The sequence below is a fragment of the Cantharellus anzutake genome (assembly GCF_015039405.1).
Source record: "Cantharellus anzutake strain C23 chromosome Unknown EI90scaffold_4, whole genome shotgun sequence".
In the NCBI taxonomy this organism is placed as follows: domain Eukaryota; kingdom Fungi; phylum Basidiomycota; class Agaricomycetes; order Cantharellales; family Hydnaceae; genus Cantharellus; species Cantharellus anzutake.
In genome coordinates this window covers 1,626,434-1,647,884 of record NW_024066954.1, presented here as the reverse complement: position 1 = coordinate 1,647,884, position 21,451 = coordinate 1,626,434, and the positions used below count along the sequence as shown (strand labels likewise).

Here is a 21,451-nt window from a genome sequence, read left to right as displayed (position 1 = left end):
TTATTCTACATGGACGACCTTCTTTGTATCAATGTACCATTGACCCATCTGCAGCGCACCCACCACACACCCGGCCCAGGCACCTCGGGTGATTGTCAGGATACCGAGCTGCTCGGAGCTAAGGTTAAGAGATCCAGTGGAAGTGGAGGTAAGACTAGGAAGGTCTGGGTCGGTCTCAATAGGAGAACCGTGAGGTGTGCTAGGTGACACAGGCTCCAGCTGAGCAGCGAGGGGAAATGAGTCGTATTCCAGCCACTATGTTACTATGTACAACATACCTGAGCAGCGAGGGGAAATGAGAGAAGAAAGCTGGTCTTCCTGCTCGCTACTCAGGGTGTAATATACTGTAGCCTACACACACAGCTAATCTACGAGGCACTGTACATACCAACAATCAATGATCCAGGTTTGTCTGGCTGTGTTGGATCATGGATCATGGAACATGGATCTTGGAGTGGGATCAGATCATAAGGCTGTACAGGGATCATGGATCATGGAATCTGGGTGATCATGGATCATGGAATCTGGGTGATCATAGATCATGGAATCAGATCATGATGGTAAGTAGGCTGGAAGTGGCCGGAAGTGGGTGTACTCTGACAGTGATTCCCTGCTGTGTCCAGCATGCCTGCACTGGATGCCCTCAGGATCTCCCATGGAGACACCCGGGTGGTTACGGCTGTGTGCAAGGGTGACATGGCATCTGTCATGTGATCTAAGCCACATGTATATAAACGAACCTGAAGTGGGAACCGAAGAAGTAGCCTTCTTCTCAACTTTCCACTTCAGTCTAAGTGGCCAGGGACCACTGTCCCACATCAGGCCTGTCAGTACACATGCCCGATCCGCCCCCTGCCAGGCTCTCAGCCTGTCAGGGATGCATCTAGGGTAGAGGAGGCCCAGGTGAGACGCCTGACACTAGAAGTCTTGCAGGGTGTGGAGCAGGCGTGTGTACTGGTGGGCCCGGCTCAGGAGGCAGTCCCTGGCCACTTAGACTGAAGTGGAAAAGGGTGTTATTATGATTAAAAGGGAATGCTATGCTACTTACCTGAAGTGGAAAGGGTGAGAAGAAGGCTACTTCAGTTCCCACTTCAGGTATGTTTATATACATGTGGCTTGGGTCACGTGACAGGTGCCATGTCATCCTTGCATACAGCCATAGTCACCCGGGTGTCCCCATGGGGGATCCCGAGGGTGTCCGCTGTGAACGTGCGAGCTGGACATAGCGGGGGGTCGCCCGAAGTGCCCAGGCTGGGCATGTCGTGAGCACACTGCGGGTGGGTCAATGGTACATTGATACAGAGAAAGGTCGTCCATGTAGAATAAAGAGAAAATAAAGAGAAAGGAAGAGGAAGTGAAATGGGGAAAGAAAGAAAGAGGAAGGGGGGAGGTAGGAGAGGACTGGGTGGTGGGGTACCAGGTGAAGTGGGGCTGGGTGGGGCCGGGTCAGGCGGGTGTGCCCTGACACAGCCCCAGATGCTACACCCGGGCTCCCTCAACCCCAGACGAGTCCCTGACTGTCAGGGACGCTGTCAGGGCACACCCACCTAACCTGGCCCCACCCGGCCCCACCTGGCCCCACTTCACTGGGTACCCTGCCACCCAGTCCTCTCCTACCTCCTCCCCCCTTCCCCTTTCTTTCTCTCCCCATTTCACTTCCTCTTCATTTATTTCACTTTCTCTTTATTTTCTCTTTATTCTACATGGACAACCTTTCTCTGTATCAATGTACCATTGACCCACCTGCAGCATTGAAGGAGCAGAGCTGGATCACCTTATGTAACCAGTTTCCTATGTCCAATAACGATATTAGAGTTTGTGCTGATTTGCTTACTGACCGTGTTTTGGTTGCCAAATATAAAATTGTTCACTGTCTAAACAACAATAAACACCCCCCAACGATCTCACCTGACGTATAGATTGTCTACGGATAAGATTCTATATTGACTTTACTATGATTTCTAGTCAATATTACACCTAGATATACCACTTTTCAGTAGGACATGATTTTCCTGATAATTTACTGAAGGAAAACTACTAGTAAAATAATTCCGCAATAAATGTTACTCAATACAGGAGTGACCAAACTGCTCTTTCTATTGCTTAGAGTGCGTGCTAGTTATCTAGCAGGTTCAGGATCGCTCACTTTTCTCCTGTGGTGTGATAACCAAGTATTGCTGAGAGATTATTCAATTAAGAAGTCCCTCCACCAAATTCTCACTAATTCTCACTATGACACTTTTGTTAAGCTGTGTCTAACTGACCCTAACTCATGCTTAGAGTGACGTGTTAGTTTTATATTAGCTAACAACTAATATTTGCTTTTATCTTTTGGAGCAAACGAACCAACCACTGGTGAGGAGAATTAAATTTATATTTCTACCTGAGGTTTGAGAGGGGGCAGAAGCGGTGGCCTTTTATGCTTTTCAGAGACCTCTCTACTCCCACGCCTCGCACTAGTTACATGTGCTACATTTGTATTATAGATAGTTCTAGAATGATATAGGGGCTTGGGCTGTGTAAGCTTAATAATGGACTTAGGACATGACTCAGCAATAAGTAATTCATTTCTTTGTCTTTTGGGACGATCTTAGCGGGGTCCTGTAGCGCTAAGGCTATACTCTACACCTCCTTAATTACGAACGGTTATCTTTAGAAATGACTCGGCTATAAAGGAACTTTCTAGACTGTTCTCTAATTCACCCCTTTTTGTGAAGCCGCATCATTACTAATGTTCTAGAGCTTTCCCAATTAATTAACTGATCCGCGGACTTCTGAATCACTTTATGCTTATGATCCGAGATCCAGATCATCAATCATTCCTTTGTTCCGATTTATTTGAGCCTAAAATCAAAAAGTTTTGATGAATCATGGGAAAATATACAAGATCCAGTTTTGTAGCATTTTTTCCTCTTCCGATGCGATCAAAAACTGTCCGCCTGCGCTGGGGAATACTCTGTCATATGGTATTCGGTCCGCCAGACTTCCGGGTGCCAATATATTTCCCTTGAGTCACATTACTTTTTGTAAGAATTAGCAAATAAATATATATGAAATAATATGAGGTGTTTCGCCGTTTGAGCGATATCTCCGTCAGTTTCGAAGCCTTCAAAATGAAACAAAAACGTGAATAAAGTTAAGAAACAGTCCTTTTAGATGGTAAAAAGATTACAGTCAAAAGTTTACTGGTTCCCGAGATATTCACATTTCTTTCCCAATGTTCCTTCTTATTCTGCCGTCTATGTGCTATTTTCTTGTTGTAGGGATATATTCTTTGAATATTATATTTTCCTACACCTATGCCAGATTCTAGGCATGCTTGTAGTAGATTAAATCTCATGCTACATGGGTGTGGATAATTTATAATGATTTTCTAATGTCTGTCCAGTCTCATAAAGATCATGAGATCTGTTAAACATCTGAACTTGTGACCTGATTGTTGACTATTCTGATAGATCATTGTTTTATTCTTTGAATATTATTTCTCCTACAGTGTGCTCATGACATGCCTGGCCTGGGTGCTTTGGGCAACTCTGTCAGAATCTGGAGATTATTGTCAGAGTTGGAAGTATCGTCAGAGACGGATAGAAGACAGATTGGGTTCTGTCTGAGTTGAGGTCGGAGGTGATGCAGAGGTCTGTTGGAGCGCACGCGTGGATATGCGGGCGGAAATATGTGGCACGTCCGGAAGTGCTGTTCAAGGTTAGCAGAGTGGGATCGCGGCCTCAGCGACTCAGGTGGAGCGCTGTGCCCTGAGCTTGACATTTGGGGGAGATCCCATATTTATGGATTGACACTCACAGCGGACTTCAAACAAGACTTGTGGGCAGAGCAGACCTGTAGGAGGAGCACGGACTCTGCAAGCACGGACTCAGAGGGGGAAGCCCCCTTTGCAGAAGGAGGGACTCAGACCAGACAGGGGGGTACTCTAGTTGATTTCAGACTGAGGTCCCCGAAAGTATTTACAAGGTATAAGTAGATAAGAGAAATCAAAAGAGGGACCGGTCAGTCCAGTGCGGAAATAAGCGGAAATGAGCGGGGACTTGTCAAACTAAACCAAGGACAAGAACCTGGGAAATGGGAGGCAAGGAATGAATAAAAGTCAAAGCGGATCAAGTACCAATATTGACAGATTAAATGAATGAATAGGAAAGTGCAATAGCACACGGATCAAATGCCAATATTGGGGTGAACATAATAGGCACTCAGCAAGGAATGAATGTTATGTTGCCGAGTGACAAAAATGGCCAGAGGACAAAAGCGGAGGTCAGCGCGCGGCGCCGATACAAGTCCGCAAATAAGCGGGGTTGGTGCGGTGCCGACACAAGTCCGCGAACAGAGGTTGATCTATCAGCACTGTCACACAAGGACAGCATGAAGGCCAACAGAGGTACAGAGGGGAGTGGGAGTGTTGACCTGACCAGAGGTGTCAAGGGCAACCAGAAGTGGCCAGAGGGTGCAGAGATGGGCAGAGGGCATGGAGTGGGCAGAGGGTGTGGAATGCACAGAAGCAGGGCATGGCTGTGACCACATAGCAGGAAGCAATGAGTGTGGTTCAGATGGAGACAAGGCTGGCATAGGAACTCTGAATGCCAGGAGTGCCAAGGGCTCGGGAACTGGAGGTAAGGTTGGAATGCCAGCAGGGTCTAGGTTCTGATTATTGGCCAAGTCTCACACAATAAGGCAGGGGGCCAGACATGGGGTTGGGGGCTGGTTAGGATGGGTTTCGGGTCGGCAGATTCGCCTATCGGCATTGGTTCGCCGCTGACGGAGCCCTGGGATTTGTCGGTCATGACAAACTCCCTGCTATGTCCAACTTGCACATTCACAGCAGATGCCCTCAGGATCCCCCATGGGGACACCTGGGTGACTATGGCTGTATGCAAGGATGATGTGGCACCCATCATGTGACCCAAGCCGCATGTATATAAACATACCTGAAGTGGGAACCAAGAAGTAGCCTTCTTCTCACCCTTTTCCACTTCAGTCTAAGTGGCCAGGGACTGCCTCCTGAGCCAGGCCTGCCAGTATGCATGCCCACTCCACACCCCACAAGGCTTCTAGTGTCGGGTGTCTCACCCCATGTTGTAAACACGGCGTTCCAAATATGGTAACCCGCTTCAGCAGTTCACTCGCAACCCAGATGTAATATAGAAAGAAATATAACTAAAATACACACAGTGCTCCAGCGCCCATATTTGTACTTCTCAACAATATTCCAGGCTCTTCTATGCTGTCATAGCCATCCCCGGCCATTGACTCCTGGTCCCTCTGATCCCTCCAGTCTACCTCCGCTCCTTCCTCACTAACCTCAGAGCTCCCATATTCTGCAATCCTCTCGGTACCCCTCGATGGTCACCACCCCCTCATTTCAATTTATTACCTACACCTCCCTAAGTATGGAGCCCCAAAGACTTCCGGACAGCTCTGACGTCCGCTAGCGCACTCCTGCCTCCGCTGGGCAATACACTCGCCTGCCCTGCAGAGCCCACCTTCGGGCCTATCCCTCCTTTCCATTTCTGGGTTATCGCCTGCCTTCCCGCTAACCCCGCAACCCGACTCGTCAGTAATATTCAGTCGGCTAATGTTTAACCCCGTTAGCTCCGCTCCGTTCGGCTCTGCCAATTGCGGACCTGTCTCCGCTGTAACCATATATATATCCAACTTGTACATAGGTTACACTCCAGTAATAAAATCAACTAGAGTTACCCCTTCGGTTCTGATTGCCAGTCAGTAAGTTAGGGCACAGACGTGTCACTAGGCACAGCGCTCTTGGCATAAGTCGCTGAGGCCAAAGCCCTCCGCTACGGAGACTCCCCCTCGTCTCGAATCCGGTCTCTGACATATGCCCAGTGCTTACACAGGCGCCTAGTAACCCCTAGAATATTCCTGGATATTCCAGTTCAGTTTCATCATGTGACTCGTATTCCAACACCCTGGCCTCCTCTACCCCGGACATGTCCCTGACAGACATGTCTGGGGTGGAGGGGGCCCGGATGTAATGCCTGGCAGAAGGACCCTCCTGGGGAGCAAAGCAGGCATGTGTGCTGACAGGCCTGATGTGGGACTGCAGTCCCTGGCCACTTAGACTGAAGTGGAAAATGTGAGAAGAAGGTTACTTCTTCAGTTCCCACTTCAGGTACATTTATGTACATGCGGCTTGGGTCACATGATGGGTTCCACATCATCCTTGGAGAAAGCCGCAGCCATCCGGGTGTCCCCGTGATCCCGAGAGCATCCACTGCAGGCACACATGCTAGGCATAGCGGGAAGCTGTCCAGGGTGTCTGAGCCGGATGGGTTAACAGTACAATGATACAAAGGAAAGTGGTCCGTGTAAATAGAAAGAATAAACAGAAAGGGAGAATGAAACAAAAGAGAAAGGGGAAAGAGAGAAAAGGGAAGAAAGAGAAGAAGGAGAAGAGGGAGGAAGGAGGAGGGAGAAGGATGGGTAACGGGGGAGCAGGTGAGGTGGGCCCGGGTGGGCCCAGGTGGAGCTGGGTCAGGTGGGTGTGCCCTGACACTGACAGCAGAAGAAGGCTTCAACCTCATCTCCCCCGCCTCCCCTGCCTCCCCTGCCATGGTGACAGAAGAACAGTACGACGACCTCCTAGCCTGGTTCCAGGAACTACAGGCTATAGTGGAGAGCCAAGTCCTTAACCACCCCCCACCCGCTCCTGCCCCTGCCCCTGCCCCCAGACCTGCCCCCAGACCCAAGCCACCTAAGGTTGCCCCCCCCACACCCTTCTCAGGAGCCAGCGAGGATCTCGACCGTTTCAAAGCTGAATGTGGAATCTACTTCCACATCCATGCATCTGAGTTCCCCACCACCCTCTCCCAGATTCTCTTTGTGTTGTCCTACATGAAGGGAGGGCCGGCAGGAGCATGGGCAACGCAGTGCGCGATCTCACTGCTGACAGCAGGGTCCCCAGCACTCACCATGGACAAGTGTCAGGGCCCAGCCTCTGTCCAGGGGCGGCCCTACCTCAGAGCTGGACACTTGCGGTGTCCCAGGCAGCCAGGTGCTGGATCCTATCCCAAGCTCCTCAAACTCACTAAGTGGGGATTGAGTTGTCATGTATTGAAGGTAGCTAAAACTTGCCTAAGCAGGGATTGAGTTGTGTCAGGGACTCGTCCGGGGTCGAGGGGGTCCGGGTATAGCGTCCGGGACCGAGAGCCTGGCGGGGGGCGGATCGGGCGTGCGTACTGACAGGCCCGATGTGGGACAGTAGTCCCTGGCCACTTAGACTGAAGTGGAAAGTTGTTATTATTATTAAAGGAGAAATATTGTACTACTTACCTGAAGTGGAAAGTTGAGAAGAAGGCTACTTCTTCGGTTCCCACTTCAGGTTCGTTTATATACATGCGGCTTGGATCACATGACGGATGCCACGTCACCCTCGCACACAGCCGTAACCACCCGGGTGTCTCCGTGGGAGATCCCGAGGGTATCCGGTGCAGGCGCGCGTGCTGGGCACAGCGGGAAGTTGCCCGAGGTGCCCGGGCCGGGTACATGGTGGGCGCGCTGCAGATGGGTCAGTTGTACATTGATACAGGGAAAGTTGTCCATGTAGAATAAAGAGAGAATAAAGGGGAAGTAAGATAAGGAGAAACTGAGGAGGGGAGGATGAGGGGAAGAAGGGAAAGGGGGAGGGGGTAAGGAAGGGTGGACTGGCGGGGTACCGGGTCAGGTTGGGCCGGGTGGAGCCGGGTCAGGCGGGTGTGCCCTGACAAGTTGAGAAGAAGGGTAAGTTTCCCTATTCCCCGCTTGGCTGCTATAAAAGGGAAATGTACTGTACAGTTCATAACGTGACTATGGGTAGAAGCCAAGCATGTTCCTGTGATGCAGAAAAGGTGTCACATGGGTTAAGGCGAGTTGCTTGCCTTGACCCATGTGATTTTTCCCACAGGTTCGCATGTGGGCTGTAGTTGTGAGAGGTATGTAAAGATGGGAGGATGAGGGAAGTGGGGGAGGTCAGGGAAGGTGGTTCTGGGGTTGTATGGTCAGGCATGGTTGCCCTGACAACGAGTTCAACATGGAACTCGATGACATGTTCCAGGACCCAAATCGGGAAGCCACTGCCCAGCAGAAGCTGGCAGCTATCCATCAGGGGAGCAACTCCATGGACAAGGTCATCCAGGAGTTCGAGATAAGCGCCTGCCTCGAGACTGGGTGATGTAGGGCTGGTTGACTGCTTCAAGCAAGCGATCAACACCCGGCTCCACGAGAGCATTTATCATCTCCGCCCTATGCCCACCACCTGGGCTGAATGGAAACGTGAGGCCACCCTCCTTGACAACCAACGGCAACATTTCCAAGCCACCCAGCCATGAGCACCCCCACCTAGACCCCACTCCTACCAACCAGGCCCCCTCCAGCCACGACCTCCCCCTATGTGCGGCCCACACCTGTCATATCCATTCATGGCCATCGTCTTCCACTACCTCCAATCCTTCCAGACTACCTCCGCTCCTTCACTAACCTCGGAGCTCCCGTATTCCACAATCACCTCTGCCTCCCTCGATGGTCACCACCCCCTCTTTTCAATATATTACCTACACCTCCCTAAGTACAGAGCCCCAAAGGCTTCCAGACAGCTCTGACATCCGCTAGCACACTCCCGCCTCCGCTGGGCAATTCACTTGCTTGCCCTGCAAGTCCACCTTTGGGCCTATCCCTCCTTTCCATTTCTGGGTTATCGCCTGCCATTCCGCTAACCCCATAACCCGACTTGTCAGTAATATTCAATCGGCTAATGTTTAACTCCGTTAGCTCCGCTCTGCTTGGCCCCACCATTCACGGGCCTGCCCTCGCTGTAACTATATATATACTGTCATATCCCGGAATCCCGACCCCGTGCACTCCCACCACATCACACCTTCCTAACAACTTCACCATCCCCTACACCACGCCTCCCCACTCCTTGAGTCACCTTCCCTCCTGACTGTCTCAGCTCCGGTCTGGTTGCAGCACACCGAACCTTGGCCACTCCCATCCCGGAAGCTCGGTCCTGAGTCGGAACATTTGGAGACTCCGGATTTGCTCCGATATCCCAACGGACCTCCGACATCCCATGACATACCCTTAAAACATTCCTCCACCCATTTCATTTATTTGAGTCACCTAATATCCTTTGGATACGCAACTCCGCTTTCGGAGCTACCCGCATCCTTCGGTGATCTCACTCACGTTATCACTTATTAGTCACCTTCCATTCTTGGCATGACTACCTTCTTCCTACCATTCAGTCGGCTAACCCCCCCTTACCCATTTCTCGTTCCCATTCATTTTCCAGCCTCCAACTCTGCCCTCCTTGGTCCGACACCTCGGTTCCCTGTTTAAGATATCGTTCGGGACCTTTCGGTACCTCTCGGTATCATTCAGCACCTTTCGTTGTTGCCCCATTGTCATTCGGACTTTGACTAAGTCCTTCCCATTCCTCTTTATAAATACCCGTAGATTAGAACCTGTAGTTCCTCAGTTCTAATCTCGACTAATATGCTACCCAAAGTCCCTCTGAGTGAATCCCATTCCGTTCTACAAGATACCTCAGACATAAGAAATACAAGGACTAACTGAGACGTAATGGAGGCACAGCACTCCCTCTGAGTCGCTGAGGCCGCGTCCTTCTTGTACCATCCAGCAGAACCGGGCTCCCTGAGAAGCTTCGGTCCACTACCGGAGCTCTCGGACCCCCCTCTAGTTGAGCCCCACCTGCATTCGGACTCACGCATTTACCCCTACGATCCGGGTTTTTGACATATACTTAACTTGTACATAGGTTACACCTCAGTGATAAAATCGACTAGAGTTGATCCCTCTTTAGTTCTCGTTGCCAGTAAGTAAATTAGGGCATGGACATGTAACTTGGCACAGCGCTCCTGGTCTGAGTTGCTGAGGCCGAAGCCCTCCACCATGGAGACAACTCCTTTGTCTCGATCCGGTCTCTGACAGTCAGTGAATTAGTGAGTGAAGCTTGTGGGATCATGTTTATGCAAGACCGGCTTACCCTCTGGGGATAGTCAGCCATTCGAGACTGCCTTGGGCAGCCATCAGTCCTAGTGGTCAATAATAAGGGACACATGTTGCCCGCCCTTGTAACTGCCACAGAACAGGTTCAAAACCACGCGAATTGGGTGTCACTACGCATGGAAATACTTGAACGATGTGGACAAACTCACCCTGAACATGTCCCTAAGAGTGCTGCCTCAGGAGGGAGCTGCATGGAAACCATGGACATGGGCACTGACGACTCGGACTCCACAGTAGAAGCTGATGGCCCGAAGGTGGAGGCGTCTGGCACTGCTGTCATCATGGCTAAGGGAGAGGCCTGCAGGAGGGAGGTGAATGATAATGAGTCTCAATTGAAAAAGGGGACTCAGCTTTTAGAGTGGACGATGCCAGACCTGTTGAATGTCATCCAAGATCAAAGTATAAACGCAGCGGATAATGATGTCAATCGGAAAGAAGCCTCCACGTCAAGGGACTCCACCCAGCCACCCTCTCCGACCGAGGCTCCAACTGGCAATGATGTCCATCGTGTTGATCCCACAGTTCCAGCAGCCCAATCTTCATACCAAGCTCCACTTACCCAAGGGAGCTTGAGTCTCTTGGAAGAGTTGAGCATCTCCAGGCGAAGCCTAGGGGAATCTTCGGGCCAAGGATCTTCAAGTGAGGCGGCGATGTCAATGTCATCATATGACCGATTGTCCACATACCTGACAATGGCCGACATGGACAATATCGTTGTGTTGGTGCACAACCACAACTTTGACAAGGCCACCTTTTTTGATACTTTGAAGTCACGCTTTGGCTGTAGCTGTCAGGAAGCTCACCTACTTGCCAGTTTAGCAGCAGCAGGGTGACACAAGACTTGATAGAACAGTGGAAGCTGGGCCCGCCACTCCTTTCAATACGAGTTCCTGCAGAATACCGTGATCCTGTATTTAACAAATAATACATTTCTAAATGGGTCACCAAAAATAGAAAAATCAAAAAAAAAAAAAACTATTTACCTCTGTTTGGGTAGGAGTGACACGATTCAAACCACAGCGCTGAAAATGGCATCTCCACAGAGCATAGTCTCAATGCCAGAGACCCCCCATGGGCAGCCCAAGAGAAAGGGGAAAGAATTAGTTCGAGAGGTGTTCAACAAATGAATTCTCGAACTGAAACGCACCTTCAACGCTAAAGTAGACAGCATTGCCCTGGAGTTTTCTGGGAAGGGCTCCTGCTATTCACGAAGCCAGATTCGCAGTCAAGTCATCTATAACCTTGCTGCACCTAAAAAAACATGTAAGCCCATGCTACCTAATGCATGGGCACGTGCCAAGGCTCAGGCAAACCGCAAGCAGGGTATGTGGCATTGTCAGTGAAAACATGTTACGAAAAGGCTAATGGGATCCACTTACAAGCGCAAAAGCTGCCAGATCTTCCATACTCACAAGAATATCTCGAACTTCTTGATGATATTAACGAGGACAGAATCACATACAAGGACGTTGAGAGCCAAATGACATCGATGGAGGAACATTATGCAAGGATCCTATTGGAGGGCATAACTATCAAAAGGGAGAATCAAATGGTGAAGCAGAACGTTGTCTCACCCGAGTTGTCTGTGGGCTGTATGACCTCCCATGCCCAAAATCAGCTAATCCAAACTGTAAGTGAATGGTGTGAGCGATTACCATGAGAGATTGACATACCACAGGCAGAGAGAATTCATGATGCATGTGGCGTCGAGGTGTTGGTCATGATGGTGAAAGGGAATAATGAAGATATTTTCGCACCTGTTTTGTGGGGAACACCTAAGGTGATGGACTTTTGGTGTGGTGTAGCTAAGATAAACATGATGGAGAATGTGTGTCTCATGGAGGGATATTGCATTAGCGCCCTAAAAGGTGAGTCTCATGCAAAAGAGTACTACCCCAGCCACTCAATGGGAACTTGAAGGTGCTGTCACAGCATATCAGGCTCGGGCAGGAGAGTTGTGCCACAACGTGGCAGAGTGTACAAGGACAGGGCTCCGTAAGTGACAACATCCTGATGGAATACCAATATCAGAATTAAGATTGACGAAAGCAGGTGGAATTACTGGGAAACCCCACCTGTCAATGGAATGGGTGCCAAAGAACTACCTAAAACTCACGATCGAACATAGGGTTGCGATCGATATGAAGCACTATCCAGGAGGAAAACTAAAGGAGCCAAAAAATTCCAACGTTCAACACCTACAACAGGTTGTTGAGGGATGGAAAACAAATCAGATTAAGTGGGTAAGACTTACTGAGGAAGAGCGCGAAGATTGATGGCGGCAGCTTGCTGAACTGTTAACGATGGCCACGATCAACGATCAGGAGCAATCCCTCAATAGTAGTGCGCCACGTACCTCATAAGTTAATCAGGCAATCCCTTATCGATTCTCCCATTCCTCCTTTGATTTGTCATTGATGCACCCTTTCCACTCACCGTTTGAGATCTGATATGGCTCGTGAGCCTTCATTGCTGTCTTCCAGGTCTGTTGCTCACATGGAAAGCTGGAGGACGCTTGATCCTCATCTGAAACTTATCGCAGTGCTCTGACTTGCACAGGGAATACCATAACATCGAACGACGCCACCCAAGCACTGATCAACTCAGAAGGTGAGACCGCCATGCAAGCCGGTGCAATTAGAAACAGCAGCCGGTAAGCAATGAGCTATGGCTGCCAGCATGACATGGCTTATTAGGTTGTGGGTGGTAGGGGAAGAAAGCGAGGGGCATGCCAGAACCCGAAGCCATGCAAAACCCATCAGGTTGTCGCTACACCAGGTTTGAGTGAGGGTGCCAAGGCGGTTGCACTTGTACAGCAAATGTGAGAGAGGATTTCCTTGCGGTGAGACTTTGTTGGAGTGGAGCGAACAAAGGGCCAATGTGAATGTGTTCAATTCAAAAAGGCAACTCACTGCTGAACTGACATACCTCGTTATTTCCACCCTTCTTACCTACAGACCAGTAGTTTGATGTCCCCTTGGGGGATTATGAATACATATATGATTGAGGCTAGAATGATACATTGCTGGTGGCTGATAGGTATACATTCTATGTTTATACTTGTTACGAAACAAACATTGTATGTTCACATGACTACTCAGTGGTGTTACAGGACAGAGAAGTGAGAAAATAATGAAAATCGACGAAATGTTGTTGATGACAACTTTGACAGCGACGAGGACACCGGAGTCGATGCTGAAAGTACATGTGATGATGTGGAGGGATTACATCATGGGGCATTTTTGACATTTTTTGATCACGGTACCCCAGAGCTTCTCTGGGCCCTTTGGGCCTTTGCATAGCCAGATTAGGTATGTAAGTGCTGGTGCACAGGTGCACGGAAATGGGAATATACTATCTAAGACACCTGTGTAACAGGGGGGTTTCTATGGCCTTCTTATTGTGATCAGGTGATGAGTAATAGGTGACGCCTGGTTCAGGACTACCAGAAGCTGAACGAGATCACAGTAAAGAACTCGTACCTGCTCCCGCTCATTTCTGATGTCCTCACCTGCCTCCACAATGCCAAATACTTCTCAGCGCTAGACCTGCGCTGGGGGTTCAACAATGTCTGAATCAAGGATGGTGACGAGTGGAAGGCCACATTTGCAACCAACCAGGGGCTGTTCAAGCCCATGGTGATGTTCTTTGGGCTATGCAACTCACCTGCGACCTTCCAAACCATGATGAACGATATCCTCCAGGATTTCATTGACCAGGAGGTTGTCATCTGTTACATGGATGACATCCTCATTTTCACAACTACCCTAGAGGAGCACCAGAGGGTCGTCCGAGAGGTCCTGGAGACGCTGTGAAGGAGGAAGCTCTTCCTGAAGCCAGAGAAGTGCAAGTTCAAGTGGATGCAGATCAAGTACCTTGGACTTGTCATCTCTGAAGGAAGTGTCACAATGGACCCCGTGAAGGTCCGAGGAGTCCTTGACTGGCCCACCCCAACCAAGGTAAAGGAAGTACAGTCCTTCCTAGGGTTTGTGAACTTCTACCGCCAGTGTCAGGGACGTGTCCGGGGTTGAGGCGGTCCGGGCGTGGCGTCTGGTGCTAAGGACCTCACGGGGGGTAGATCAGGCATGCGTACTGGCAGGCCCGATGCGGGACAGCGATCCCTGGCCACTTAGACTGAAGTGGGAATGTTGAGTTATTATTAAAAAGGGAAACTATGCTACTTACCTGAAGTGGGAATGTTGAGAAGAAGGTTACTTCTTCGGTTCCCACCCCAGGTGTGTTTATATACATGCAGCTTGGGTCACATGAGGTCCACCACATCACCCTGCATACAGCCACAGTGTCAGGGACCGACCCGGGGTCGAGAGCATCCAGGTATATCACCTGGGGCTGAGGGCCTGGTAGGGTGCAGCGCGGGCATGTGTAACAATGGGCCCGAAGCAGGCAAGGGTCCCTGGCCACTTAGGCTAAAGTGGGAAGTGTGTTATTATTATTAGCAGGGGAATGTAAGCTACTTGCCTAAAGTGGGAAGTGTGAGAAGAAGGTTACTTCTCAGTTCCCACTTAGGCTGTGTTTATGTACATGCGGTTGGAGGTCACGTGGGGAGCACCACATCATCTACGTGCACAGCCATGTCCGCCCAGGCATCTCTGTAAGAGGTCTCAGGGGCGTCCAGTGTGTAGGGCATCACCCGGTGTGTCTGGGTCTGGGCGTGTTGCGCAGTCTGGTTAATGGTACATCGAGCAAGGAAGTTGTCCATGTAATAGAAAAGGAAAGAAGGAGAAAGAAAGGAAAGAAGAAGGAAGAAGAAGGGGAAGGAGGAGGGAGAGAAGGGAGGAGGGAGGATGGGGGCAGCGGGTGAGGGTAGTGGAATCGGGTGGGGTCGGACCAGATGGAGTGGGGTCAGGCGGGTGTGCCCTGACATGTGGTCACCCGGGTGTCCCTGTGGGGGATCCCAAGGGCATATGCTGCACGCGCGCACACTAGGTTGTGCCCTAGAGCCGTCCAGGGTCATCTGGGGCTAGGCATGTCATGTGCACATCGTGGGTGGGTCAATAATACATAGATACAGTTCTCCAATAAACCGTTGCAATGTTTTTCACTTTTCAACTCATGACCTTATAGCACAATGAAAATGTATTTGGAAATTTCAAAAAAATATTCAGAACATGGGAAAGTATCTCATCTAAAGATCTGCCAATTATGTAAGCAATATTTTTATTTTTGGTAATGTTATGTAATTTACAAACTACCCAGGTCATTGCAACGGTTTATTGGAGTACCCCCAGGCTGAACAGAAAATAGGAATATCATGTGACATGTCATGTGATATTGTTTACTGTACACACTAGTAAACAAAATGACATTAATAAAGCAAAAATACTGAAGGACTTCACATGATAAGGCCCCAAATCCGAAATGCATCCTTTAGCCACTTCAAAAGTTGAACAAATCCTTTCCCTCATTGATTCTGGCCATAGTGCTTGCCAAATCTCAGTTCTTACTGGCCACCATTACTCCACTGTCACTCGCCTATGGTCTAAACATCGTTCTGATGTTCCCAAGCCCAGTGGTGGTCGTCCATCCAAGCTTTCTGACACTGATATTCGCCATGCTTGTCATCTCATCAACTCTGGGAAGGCTGACAACTCATCCCAAGTCACCCGAATACTCTGAAACATCAATGACACATCCCTCTCCATTGAGACTGTATGTAAAGGGCTCAAAAAAGCTGGTTGGAAAGCAGTGGTGAAGAAAAAAAGGCCTATGCTCACCAGGCATCACAAGAGGGACAGGATGGATTTTTCCCTCAGCCACAAGGAGTGGACTCTAGAGGACTGGAAGAGAGTTGTATGGTCTGATGAGACTAACATGAATCGTCTGGGCTCAGATGGGAGGAAATGGGTGTGGAAGCGGGTGGGGGAGCCTCTCACTGACAGGTTGGTGCAAGGCACAAAAAAGTTTGGTGGAGGTTCCATCATGGTATGGGGTTGTATGACCTGGGATGGGGTTGGAATGGCATGCAAGATTGATGGGAAGATAGATGGGGACCTGTACTGCCAAATTCTGGATGAGGAACTACAGGAAACCATATCATATTATCACAAAAACCCAGCCCATGTCCTCTTCCAACAGGACAATGACCCCAAACACACCAGCAAAAAGGCCCAAAACTGGTTCAATAACCACTGTATTGAGGTCATGAAGTGGCCCTCACAGTCTCCAGACCTCAATCCAATCGAGCATCTCTGGAATCATGTGAAGAGGAAGCTTGGGGAATATGAAGAACCTCCAAGTAGTGTTCGGGAGCTGTGGGATCGCTTCCAGGAGGAGTGGGATAGGATAGATCCAAGTATTTGCCAGAATCTAATTGAGAGTATGCCTAGGAGGATTGAGGCAGTGGTTAGAGCAAAGGTGGCTATGCAAAGTATTAATTAATGCCATTTTCCCTTCCCAAAAATGTACTCCAATAAACCGTTGCAATGACCAGGGTGGTTTGTAAATTACATAACATTACCAAAAATGGACATATTGCTTACATAATTGGTACATATTTAAATGGGATACTATTACATGTTTCGAATATTTTTTTGAGATTTTAGAATACATTATCATCATGCTATAAAGTCATGAAGTCAAAAGTGCAAAACATTGCAACAGTTTATTGGAGAACTGTATAAGGGAAAGGTCGTCCGTGTGAAATAGAAATAGAAATAGAAATAGAAATAGAAGTGGAAGAGGGATAGAGGGGGAAGGCCCACTTCATGCACTGACCTGGAAAACCAAGGTCTGGAACTGGGGCCCGGACGAAGACCACACCTTCCATACCCTTAAGGAAGCCATCACCACTGCCCCTGTCCTCTCCTTCCCCACCGATTCCGGCTGCTTCAGGCTCGAGTGCGACGCCTCCAACTTTGCAACTGGTGCAGTCTTCTCCCAGCTCCAGTCGGATGGGGAGTTCCACCCAGTAGTGTTCATGTCCAAAAGCTTCACGGATGTGGAATGCAACTACGAGGTATACGACAAGGAGATGCTCGCAATCGTCCGAGCCCTTGAAGAGTGGCGGCACTTCCTGGAAGGTGCCAAGGAGAAGGTCAAGGTTTACATGGACCACCACAACCTGGGGTACTTCCACACAGCCCAGAGGCTGAACCGATGCCAAGCACCATGGTCCCTCTTCCTCTCCCGCTTCTACTTCACCCTTGTCCACCACCCAGGGAAACTCATGGGGAAACTGGATGCGCTCTCACGACGTGCTGACCACCCGAAGGGGGGAGATGACAATGAGGGGCTGACACTCCTGGAGAAAGGAAGGGGGAGGAGGTTGAGGAAGGGGCTGGCCAGCGGGGTACCAGGTCAGGTGGGGCTGGATGTCAGGGCACACCTGCCTCACCCAGCTCCACCCGGCTCCACTCCACCCGCTACCCCCTTCTCCCCCTTCCTATCTCCTCCCTCCACTTCCCCCTCTTCCTATTTCTTCTCTGTCTCATTCTCTATTCTTCCTATTTCTATTTACATGGACAATGTTCCTTGATCGATGTACTACTAACCTGCCTGTGACCCATGCACGACGCACCCAGCACGCGTGCCTGCAGCGGATCCCTTCAGGATCCCCCATGGGGATACCCGGGTGGCTGGGGCTGTGCATGGGGACGACGTGGCAACTCTCATGTGACCTGAGCACCATGTATATAAACATACCTGGGGTGGGAACCAGAGAAGCATGTCAGGGCACACCCGCCTGACCCGGTTCCACCCGGGCCCACCCAAGCCCACCTCACCCGCTCCCACTACCCATCCTTCCTCCTTCCTTCTTCCTCCCTCTTCCCCTTCCTCCCTTTCCTCCCTTTTCCCTCTTTTCTCTTTCTCCTTTATTTCATTCTCCCTTTCTGTTTATTCTTTCTATTTACACGGACCACCTTCCCTTGTATCATTGTACTGTTGACCCATCCGGCTCAGACACCCTGGATGACTTCCTGCTATGCCTAGCATGCGCACCTGCAGCGGATGCCCTTGGGATTCCCCGCGGGGATACCCAGATGGCTGTGGCTCTCTCCGTAGATGACGTGGCACCCGTCATGTGACCCAAGCCGCATGTACATAAATGTACCTGAAGTGGGAACTGAAGAAGTAACCTTCTTCTCACGTTTTCCACTTCAGCCTAAGTGGCCAGGGACTACAGTCCCAGATCGGGCCTGTCAGTACGCACGCCCGCTTCGTCCCCTGAGAGGGTCCCTCTGCTGGGCGCTACATCCAGGCCCCCTCCACCCCGGATGCGTCCCTGACAGTTAGTCGATCATAGGTCGAACGACATGTGGTGGGATCAGTGGCTACTTGGCGCTCGCAAGAGCATACCGGCGACAAAGGGAACGGGCTTGTATCGAATACTAATCCGTCTATAGAGTTAACCAGATTCTCACCATATGGTGAGACAGACGAGAGCCCAGTACCTGGGCGAGCGACGTGAGTCGTAACAGAAGGTGTTTGTGCATACCTGAGTTGAGTCGCGTGCGAACTTGACGATCCATGGCTAGAGTCGTCAACCTCAGTAGGGATGACCCATATAGATGGTGACCGAGACATATACAATCTTACACAGACGTTACAGTGTTGGCACAAGGAGGTTTACAGTTGTTGCACAGAAGGTGAGAGTGTGTTATTTGTTAAGTTCCATCTTTCTTGGCTGTAGCCATACATGAACGTGACGCTAACTATTGAATAAGAATGATCACGAGAAGTCTCGCGAAATGGAATAAATAATCCGGCCAGCACCAAAACCCAATAAGGGAAAGCTTAGTGCAGAGTGAGTGTATAGGAAGGGGGGGAACAGGGAGAATGTAAGAAAGAGATGGGAGGATGTGGACAAGGAAGACCCGCTGTGGTTGACATTCCGTCGACACAGTCACAAGAGACTCCATTCCTACAACATCTGGTATTTAGTAAAGTTCATGGGCTGGCCAAACTCAGAGAATGAATGGCTCCCTCGAGACCAACTAATCCATGCCCCTGACCGGATCGAGGAGTTCCACCAAACACACCCCCATGCCCCAGGAAGGGAGAGAACAAACCCCCTGGCCGCTTCAAGGCAAAGTGGCTTAAGGAGGGGGTGATGTCAGGGGGGCACACCCACCCAACCTGGCTCCACCCACCCTCACCCGGTATCCCACTCACCTCTATCCCTCACCCTTCATCACGGTTCCTCATTTCCTGTTCTTCCCTCTGTCCTTTTGTTCTTTTGTTCTTTCTTCTATCTTTATTTACATGGATGACCTCTCCCCATATCTATGTATTATTGACCTGCCCGCGATGTGTGCACAACACACCCAGCCCTGGACAACCCAGACGGCCTCACAGTGCAACCCAGCACACACCCTCAGGATCCCCCATGGGGACACCCAGATGACTGCGGCTGTATGCAGGGTGACATGGCAAACCTCATGTGACCCAAGCCACATGTACATAAAGGTACCTGGGGTGGGAACCGAAGAAGTAACCTTCTTCTCACAGTTCCCACTTCAGTCTGAGTGGCCAGGGACCATCATCCCATACCGGGCCTGTCAGTACGCACACCCACTCTACACCCCACGACAGCCCCAGTGCCAGGCGTTATACCCAGGCCCCCTCGACCCCGGACGCGTCCCTGACAGTCAGGAACCAATGTGCGTAGTTGCAAACGAGTGCGAGGGGCTTTGGGTGCCATACAAGACGTGTACTGTCAGGGAGTGATAAAATACTGTTAGAGACCGGAAGCGAGATGAAGGAGTTGTCTCCATGGCGGAGGGCTTTGGCCTCAGCAACTCAGACCAGGAGCGCTGTGCCTAGTTACACATCCGTGCTCTAATTTACTTACTGGCAGCGAGAACTAAAAGGGGGATCAACTCTAGTCGATTTTTATCACTCAGGTGTAACCTATCTACAAGTTAAGTATATATAGTTACAGCGAGGGCAGGCCTGTGAATGGTGGGACCAAGCAGAGTGGAGCTAACGGAGTTAAACATTAGCTGACTGAATATTACCGACGAGTCAGGTTATGGGGTTAGCGGAATGGCAGGCTATAACCCAGAAATGGAAAGGAGGGATAGGCCTGAAGGTAGACTTGCAGGGCAAGCAAGTGAATTGCCCAGCGGGGGTGGAAGTGTGCTAGCGGATGTCAGAGCTGTCCGGAGGCCTTCAGGGCTCCATACTTGGGGAGGCATAGGTAATATATTGAAAAGAGGGGGTGGTGACCATCAAGGGAGTCGGAGGAGATTGCAGAATACGGGGGCTCCGAGCTTAGTGAAGGAGCGGAGGTAGTCCGGAAGGATTGGAGGTAGTGGAGGATGATGGCCATAGATGGATATGACACACCCCACCTGACCCCGCGCTGCACCCTGCACCACCCTGCCCTACTCCGCTCCCCCCGCTATCACTCCTCATTCCTCCTCTCCCTTTTCTTCTTTCTCTCTATTTCTATTCCATGGTCGACTTCCCTTTTCTCTATGTATCATTACACACCTAATGCTGCTTCCCAGATTGCTGCACCCACTGCACACATTCCTGCCTACAGAGCAGCACACCTCCAGGGTCTCCCACAGAGACACCCAGAGAGGTCCAGCTGTGTGTGGAGATGACATAGCTCCCCCCCACATGACCCTAGCCGCATGTATATAATAGCACCTGGGGTGGGAACAGAAGAAGCAGCCTTCTTCTCAACTTCCCACTTCAGACTAAGTGGTCAGGGACACTCACCCTGCAACAGGACCACTGCTACGCATAGCTGACACCTGTCCCATCGAGTCCCTCACACCGGGACCTCGCCGCTTTTGGAGCTGTCCCTGACAGGACCCCCAGGACAACTAGCAATGGCACAGTGCTCCACCTGAGTCACTGAGGCCAAGGTCCTTCCATGATAAGTCTCTGGTTCCATTCCAGAATCATCCAAACTAACAAGATGAGGGGGTAAATCCAAGTCGATATACAACCTGAGGTACATCTGGTGTAACCTACACAAGTTATAAACACATCTAACTAAATAGGACCAGCCCAGAAGGAGTGGCAGATCAAACACGATATTAATGAATGAAGAATGGACAAATGGTTAATATTGGCAAACCTTGCCAACAAAAAGGAAATAAAGAAACAACAAGCGGCAAGGGGAGAACAATAGTCTGCAAGCAAACAAAAGAGAGAAAGGCCATCTGGCCATCTAGCAAGCCATCCAGCTGGCAGGTGGATAACAATGAAACACCTGAATGGGCAATGTTATGGAAATGGGAATTTCCATTTTAGACTCTTATGGGTTCTGTATCATGTGATTTATATAGTAATATAGTTTAACCAATCAACAATTACCAAAAAACCTGCTGTGCTAACATCTGTTAAACCTCATGTTACAACATCTGTGAAACCATCTGTAAACCCTAATGAACCACCTCACCTCCACTTTCCACTTTCCTGCACCAAGAACGGATGAAAATGG

General features: G+C 50.0%; 2 protein-coding genes across 2 annotated transcripts; one reads left to right on the top strand and one right to left on the bottom strand.

The window, feature by feature from the left end:
- Positions 1-437, bottom strand: EI90DRAFT_3116695 (uncharacterized protein; the record flags this gene model as incomplete). Its single annotated transcript, XM_039062916.1, has 3 exons — positions 1-219; positions 279-325; positions 389-437. The coding sequence occupies 3 exons, from the start codon at positions 435-437 to the stop codon at positions 1-3; spliced, it is 315 nt and encodes a 104-aa protein (XP_038922531.1).
- A 9,795-nt stretch (positions 438-10,232) lies between these two features.
- On the top strand, positions 10,233-12,308 carry EI90DRAFT_3116693 (uncharacterized protein; the record flags this gene model as incomplete). The annotated part of the gene is made up of 7 exons (XM_039062915.1): positions 10,233-10,750; positions 11,053-11,135; positions 11,197-11,355; positions 11,415-11,662; positions 11,711-11,900; positions 11,953-12,027; positions 12,064-12,308. 7 exons carry the CDS (start codon positions 10,233-10,235, stop codon positions 12,306-12,308), a joined length of 1,518 nt encoding a protein of 505 aa, XP_038922530.1.
- Between the last annotated feature and the right edge of the window lie 9,143 nt (positions 12,309-21,451).